This window comes from Ornithodoros turicata, unplaced genomic scaffold, assembly GCF_037126465.1.
Source record: "Ornithodoros turicata isolate Travis unplaced genomic scaffold, ASM3712646v1 Chromosome15, whole genome shotgun sequence".
Classification (NCBI taxonomy): domain Eukaryota; kingdom Metazoa; phylum Arthropoda; class Arachnida; order Ixodida; family Argasidae; genus Ornithodoros; species Ornithodoros turicata.
This window is the reverse complement of record NW_026999318.1, coordinates 1,872,548-1,880,556: the sequence shown is the minus strand read 5'-3', so window position 1 is coordinate 1,880,556 and position 8,009 is coordinate 1,872,548. Positions and strand designations below refer to the sequence as shown.

The window sequence follows — 8,009 nt, the reverse complement described above, 5'->3', positions numbered from 1 at the left end:
AAGAAATCAAGCAGGCATTTGAGTGATTCAGATGAAAGGTGCCTTAGCATAGAGTATGTTATCCTATCTGGCCCCGGGGCCGTGTCCTTGGATGATGGCAATGCTCTCAACAACTCCGTTATGTGAAAAGGCATGTTGTATGCATAATTCTCACCATGGCCACTCGGTATATTCTTCTTTTCGGCAGATGCCTTGACTTTAAGGAAATCTTTACTGTAATGAGCGGAGCTAGAAATGTTTTGGAAGTGTTCGCCCAGTACATTTGCTTGTTCTTCAAGGGTCTCGCATGGTGCTCCATTAACCTGCAATAGTGGAATACATAGGCTGGAATATTCACCCCTAATATTTCGGAGCCTTTTCCAGATTTTCTTCGAGGGGGTATTATAGTTGAGTGATGAAACAAAGTTTCTCCAAGATTCCTGTTTAGCTTTTTTCCGTGTCCACCTAGCCTTGGCACGGGCTCTCTTAAAAGCAAGGAGGTTTTGTGAAGTTGGGTATCTGCGGAAGATTCCCCAAAAGCGGTTTTGTTCCTTCCTTGTCCTTTCACAATCGTCTGTCCACCAAGGCTTGGGGCGCTTAGGAACACGTGTAGACGTTTGCGGAATAGCCTGGCTGGCAGCCTCTATAATTGTGGTAGTAAGTGTTTCGTTGGCTTCTTCAATACTTAACCCACGAAAGGAAGACTCAGACAGTACTGCTTTCTTTTCAAAGGAGTTCCAGTCCGCCAAACGCAGTTTCCAGCGGGGTGAGCGCGCAGTTAATGTATCTGTCTGACCACTTAGTTGCAAGATAATGGGGAAGTGGTCACTTCCCCTTGGGTTCTGCTGGACTGCCCAGTCAAAACAATCAAAGAGGGAGGGACTGCATAGTGAAATGTCCAGACAAGAGAAGCTTTGTGTTGCAGAGTTGATGTATGTAGGCTGTCCTGAATTGAGCAGGCAAACAGGCCTTGACATCAAAACCCTCTCTAGCATTTTCCCTCGACCATCCAGTCTTGTGCTACCCCACAAATGATTGTGAGCGTTTAGGTCACCAAGTATCATGAATGGCGGAGGAAGCTGGTCACAAAGATGCTCAAAGTCCTTTTGTTCGATTGAAATTGAAGGTGGAAGGTACAGTGAGCATAATGTAATGACTCTGTCGAGGCATACTTGTACAGCCACGGCTTCCAGGTCTGTGACAAGAGGAAAGCGGGTTGCAGGTATGGACTGTGGGACAATGACAGCGACACCTCCAGATGCGCGGGTGCTGTCTGTGCGGTCTTTTCTAAACAAATTGTGTCGGCGGAAGGGATTTATACTGTTCTCATGTAGATATGTCTCCTGTAAGCAACAGCCAACTGCCTTTTGTTCCTCTAAGAGGTCATTAATGTCATCAAGGTTGGAAAAGAGACCTCGACAATTCCATTGTACAATATTACCTAGACCCATGAGAAGGAAGACAGAGAGGAGAAGGAGCAATATCTTCATCGTGCCTTGGATGCAAGGACATATCCCTATGGACTGTGTGTACATGAATGTCTTATTCAAGGTTGATGATGATGATGATTGGGAGTTTTGTGGCGCAACGACAACAAGTCTTATTCAAGGAGGGGTTATTCTTCGTGGAGGTAATTTCTGCATGTCTTTTGTTCTGCTGCCCCTACCTCGACCAGATGTTTTCTCTCTCTTTTCTTTGCCCTGAGAGAGAACACCTGGCAGACTGGATGACGATTTCTGGGATAAGCAGTCATCGTCATCCAATTCCATGCTTTGTGACATGGTCTGGGATGGTTCCGGCATGGTTGCGTCCCAGACTGAGACTGTGCCATCAACATCACTGGAAGCTGTGGCTATCTCCTTGGTGTGTGCCTGGCAAGCCAGGGTGCTCCCAGGAGACATAGGAGCAGGCGGAGACACTCTCGTGTCTCCACCTTTCTGTTGGGGAGTTTGAGGTAGACACCCAGAAGTCTGGGTCTCTACAGATTTCCTCGGTGGTGCTACTCCCCTGCGCGCCACCTCGGAGAAGGTGCCTTTTCTAGCAAACTCTGCTTGTGCTTTTGCTGCTTGATATGATATGTTTTGTTCTGCTTTGATTCGAAGTATTTCTTTTTCTTCTTTCCACCGGGGGCAAGATCTTGAGTATACTGGGTGGTCGCCCTTGCAGTTTGCACAACGTACTGTGTTCTCACATGATTCTGGTGTGTGACCGTTGCCTGAACATTTTGGACACGTTTCCTGTCCGCGGCAGACCTGTGATCCGTGCCCGAAACGTTGACACTTGAAGCAACGTCGCGGGTTAGGAACGTAAGGTCGCACGTGGCAGTTCAGGTAACCTGCTTTGATGGTTTCAGGGAGTCTGTGTAGCTGGAATGACAGTACGATGTGCTTGGTTTGCATTTCTTTGCCATCGCGACGCATGATTATCCGCCTCGCTGCCACCACGCCATGCTCCCGCAAACCTTCTTCGATCTCGCTGTCAGAACAGTCAAGAAGCTCACTCTCAGAGATCATACCCTTGACAATGTTCAGGATACGGTGTTTTGTGATTGACACTGGAATGTCACCGAGTTTCTTTATACACACGAGAGCTGAACTTTGAGATCTGCTTTCTACCTCAATTTGAATGTCTCCAGATGAGACCTTCTTTGCTTTGTACGATTTCCCTATGATCTTTTCGATTTCTTTAGCAATGAGGAATGGTGACACTTTCGATAATGGCTTTGTCTCGTCCTCAGCATGGGCCACAAGGAATTTCGGGAACCATGGCTCTGGAGACAGGTCTAAGCTGAGCGAGTTCATTGGTGCTTCGGTGCAGCGCCTCTTTTGACGCTGATCATGTTTTTTGGAGCGTACAGAATCCATACAAGGAAAAGAGTGGTTCGGTGCACAGGTGTGTCGCCCACCATCGAGCCCAACCAAGGGAGCGTGCCTGGCACGCTAACACTTTCCTCTGCATTATACCCTAGTGCAGTTTCAGAAGGGTGAAAGAACTGCCCAAGGTTGACCCTTGCCGCCAAAGAAGGTGAGTAAGGAAAGAGAGGGAGGAGGAGGAGATGAAAAGAGAAAGTAAGGAAAGGGAGATGGCGACTAGCTGAATAATCCTGGCCGGGCCTTCCAGGACCACCCGACTATGGGAAGCAGGGGCCAAAGCGGTGTGTTGCTTTCCCGGAGGGGCCCCGAAGGGTCCTAAACAACCTCCGGGTCCACTCAACCGCCAGGATCCCCCTTTCCCCAGACACGGGAAAGCCACGCACAGCTATACGTGGGGGTCTCCCTCCTGCGGCGACCCAACCGTGAGTGCAGGAGGGGGCTACTGCGGCTGCTGCCGGGCGATGGGGGCGCCAAGTTCCCGACGCCGGGGACAGGAGGTAACCTACGAACCTGGGGAATTAGTCTTGATACAGACGATGACTCTGTCAGATGCTAGAGTGGGCATTGTTGGAAAGTTTGCACCAAGGTGGAGAGGACCTGCCCAGGTCGTTGAACAACGTGGACACGACCTCTATGAAGTGTCTGAACGTGATGGCAAACAGTCAGTTCAACATATCAGCCTGCTTTATTTATTTATTTATTTCTGGAATACCAAGCCGACGTCTCGTTTGGCTGACCTTTCCCCCGTTTTTTTTTCTTTTCGTCTAATAAATATACCCCCCCCCCCCCCGGCTGAAACGCGCAACGCTGCGAACTGCAGAGGTTTGAGTGTGTGGTTGTGTTTGTTGGGCAGACCACGGAACGCTTTCGGAACCGTGTCCCGCTTTGGGGTGGGCGAATGTAGCGAAAGTAGCAGTTTATCCGAGCGGTCACCGCTTAGGCGTGGGCGCTTGTAAGGGCGCTTTTCCTGCACAGACCGATGGGGTGCGAGCGAGGCGGCGGAGAGAAAGACCTGAGGAAGAGACTGGGGAAAGAAGGAGAGACAATGTTAGATGGCGGCATGACATGTAACGCGTGTGTGACGGTGTTCGCGGCTTTTCTGTCTTTAAACAGTTTACAGGCGTTTATCCTATAATAATGTGTCCAGGAGGTCAATAAATTCATCCGGTGAGCGTTACAACTACAGCCAACACTTTTTGTGCGGGGCAACTCTCATGACCACTTTCATATAAACGCCGAATGGTTAAACGAATGCAGTTCGAATGGTCACAATACATTCCTACGTCGTTCATTGCGGTCACACGATGATGCTGCACAATACATGTATCCCCTGTAACAAGCCTGGCAATCGCACGATGTTCACACGGACAGAAATACGATCTTCTTTCTTTGAAGACCAGTCCTCTGCAGGTATATGCTCACACACTGGCTCAAGCGACCACCAAGTCTCACGTTGTTGCTCAATCGCTCCCATTCCTGCACTTGCAGTAAAAGCAGGAAACGGGTCAAAATAATAATCATAAGTTGTCTTTGTTTGCGTTACGACACTTGTCACAACGTACTCGTCACTGTGACAAATGGACAATACCCAGGTTTAGGACTAACTACGGCCATCAGTCCCCGTCTTATACCTTTCCGTACGGTTTGAACAGTTTTCATACCCAGAACGTATATATCAATGACCTCTCCTTTTCTTCCTTAAGATCGTTGTTTATTTAATTTGGTATTTCGGGATAGCAGCTCAATTTCTTATTTTATACACAATGTAGTGTTGTGCATATTGTATTGTGTAGTATTGTACATACCGACCTACACACATTGCAGTATTTTGTCATGGCTGTGTTAGTTTTAAATGTTATGTTTAAACGTTAGGTAGTTTAAAGGTTAGTTTTAAAATAGCGTTCCATATTTCGCACTACATAGATGATTTTGTTAATTTGCTGCATGCCGTCGCGACGTTCACGTTAAAAGGGTAATGCCCTTGTCAAGCAGCCTAGTGCTGCTCTTGTGCTTCCCCCTGATTCTATTCTTTATGTGGAAGTTGCAATAAAGCATTGTTTATCGTTATCGTTAAAAGTCTTAGTCCACTATACGATAAAGCCTCCAAAGACGTCACTCGATGTTCTTTCAGCACCAAGGAAGAGTAAAAAATTAGTTACAGGAACGGCCATAACGGACTGGAGGTAAAGTTTTTCTTTTCCGTCTTTACGTTCGTCTCAAAAGAATGTCCAAATAATTATGTCTAGACCATAGCTTACTCGCAACACTTCTTTACTCCTTTTATCGCGGCACGGTAGAGTGCATATGAAACGCATATTCTAACATTCGCAATCGTTCGTAGCCGCCGCGGCCGTTGGATAATAGCGCGCATGCACAACCTCAGAAGGTGAAAGCATACTGAACCATTGCCGAGCCGCCGTCGAGAGGCGGCTCCTCTGTGCGATGATCCACATGTTTCGAACACACGGGCGAAGGTTGGCTGCTTGGGCAGCCACACGGGCAACGCAATTGCGCGTTACGGTTAAGTGTGGCGACGACTTTACCAGTGAGTGACCGTGCTTGTACTCTTCCCACGAAGTGCGGTGCCGCTTGTGAAATGATATAACAGCAGTGCATTATTACTTGTTCAAATGTGAATTTTGTGCGTGTTTGCAACGGGGAAACTGTGCATGTCATTAAATTAGTCCTGACGAAATAAATTGCATTGATGGAACGGATACATTTCGAGTACTATATTTACCCATTTATATGTCCCAAAGTTGCAGTTGCCCTGCACGTCCGAGATTAGATATCCTGAGGAGAAACAACATCGGATATCCCTGCCCTAAGTTCCGGTAGACGTACTGTGTATATCCGCTCTCGGACAGGGATATTTGGATCAATTTCGGACGTCCTCCCAGCAAACCAGATATCCCAAGGATTTGCACAGAGAGCCCGTAGACGTCTTCTGTACATCCATAGGACTAGCAAAAGACCCACTTTTGTACGTTTCAGGAACGTCGCATAAATATCGCGACGGTATAATGATGATGATGATGATGATGATTAGGGGTTTTCTGACGCAGCCACTACAAAGGTCATAATGCGCCAAACAACGACAGGATAATCGGACGTTCATAGGATATCCCCGATTCCATGCTTTGTTTGGAATATTTATAGTGGTTTATGCTGAAATTCACCGAAAATGCAACAAAATATGCTGTAACATTTCTTTTATTGTACCACACACACACATAGTTTTTTGCAGAGTATCGCATAACATTTTGTAACATAGTTATGGGTGCACAAACTCAAAACAGCAAACCATCAATATCCCACAGACCTCCCAAATTGTTCTCATACGTCACAGATGTCAGGTGCATCATCAGTACGTCCGCTGTATATCCACCATGAGACGTCACAAATATCCCCCAGTGAATATTCTGTGGATATACTACGAATATCACTACAATGACGTTTCTTTACATTATAATAAAGATTTTTTGTGGCAATAGCAGCCATTCCCAGCATTCTCAAAATGCGTGACAATTACATCTTTTGAATCAAAATGTTATAAACTATCTTTCAATAAAAAGCTTCTCACTTCAGACACGTCCGAGAGCAAATAAAAAAGCTCTCGCAGAATAAGCTGCTAGTCAACACCGACTGTTGGTGAACGTAGAATCTACGTTGTCTAATGTTGTATGTAAACAGATAGCGCTGAATCAACGCTCTTTCAACTGTACCTGGTCAATGGTGGTTTGTGAGCATAAAGAACAACGTTAATTTTCCACGAGCCACTCAACTGTGGATTCCACATTTTACCTTCAACACATTGTCAACGTTTATCACGAATGAAAAAAGTGATGATGATTGGAGTTTTAATGGCGCATTAACTACATAGGTCATAATGCGCCAACACTGTGATTAAAATAAGACTAGCAAGAAGTAGGTGCAGTACTTAAAAAAGAAGAGAAGTAACATCTAAAATACAAAACTAAAACTACACAAGACTTACAATTCCAGTGTCTCTTAGAAAATTAAAAATTCTACTGAAGGGGATAATAGCCTCATCGCCAAGCAAGAGCGCTGGATGAAGAGGCAAAAAATGCGTATAAAACTCTGTGAAATGATGCTGACGATGGATTTCGTGGTGTGGGCAGGTGATAAGAATGTGGATGACAGAGAGGAGTTCGCCACAGTGCTCACACAGTGGCGGCTCTTCTCCACAGAGTAAAAATTTGTGCGTGAGGAAGGTGTGGCCAATCCGCAACCTTGTTCTCAGAACACTCAAGAGACGATTTTCCTGCCGGTCTCCGTAACTTTGGATGTGTTGCTTAACTAAGTGTAGTTTGTTGTGTGTCTGAGTGTTCCAGAAACTCTGCCATGTTGAATACAGTGATTTCCTAAGTGCTGACCTAATATCATGCATCGGTATCTCAAAAGAACTGATGTCTTTTGAAGCTGCAGCAGCAGCAGCGCGGTCAGCAACCTCATTGCCTTGTATGCCTGTGTGGCTAGGCACCCAGCATAAAATAACTGAAAGTCCCCTCTTTTGTGCCACACTCACTAAGGACTGTGCACGCTGAATCAGAAAATTCTTTGGTTTGCGTGTGCTGCAAATAGCATTAACAGAACTTAAAGAATCTGTATATATAACTGAAGACTTGATACAGCCTTGAAGAATGTGCGTAAGTGCAAGGATGATTGCATAAATTTCTGCAGTAAAGATAGATGCTATATTGTTTAGACGATGTGACCTCACACATGTGCCAGAAGTCATGGCACAGGTCACACCTGCACTAGACTTTGATCCGTCAGTGTAAATTTCTGTGTGAGTCCCAAAACTTTCCCTCACGTGTTCAAATTCTTGCTGTAGTACATGTGTAGAGGTGTTGTGTTTGCTGTATGTAGTCAAAGTTGTATCATATCTTGGAGGTGGTTCCCAAGGTGGGACCATCTTACCATATTCTGCAACTTGGCAATTATAGGAAGGAAAATTGTGATCCTCAATATCCTGTTCAATTCTCATTGAAAGAGGAGGGACTACTGAAGGCCTGTTAATAAACAGCTGTTTGAAACGTGTTCTTTTAACACAAGTCAGTGCAGGATGTTGTGCATAACTCCTTATTCTTAGAGCATAGGACACCACAAGATAAAACCGTCTTCTAGTCAAGG

The 8,009-nt window shown here is 45.8% G+C and overlaps 1 protein-coding gene across 1 annotated transcript; it reads right to left on the bottom strand.

Moving 5' to 3' along the window:
• Positions 1 to 1,583: 1,583 nt before the first annotated feature.
• Positions 1,584 to 2,780, bottom strand: LOC135372456 (uncharacterized). The gene has a single exon (XM_064606063.1). It carries the CDS (start codon positions 2,778 to 2,780, stop codon positions 1,584 to 1,586), a length of 1,197 nt encoding a protein of 398 aa, XP_064462133.1.
• Between the last annotated feature and the right edge of the window lie 5,229 nt (positions 2,781 to 8,009).

Coding starts and splice junctions, on each gene's coding strand:
- LOC135372456 (XM_064606063.1), bottom strand. CDS start 2,780: ATGAACTCGCTCAGCTTAGACCTGTCTCCAGAGCCATGGTTCCCGAAA.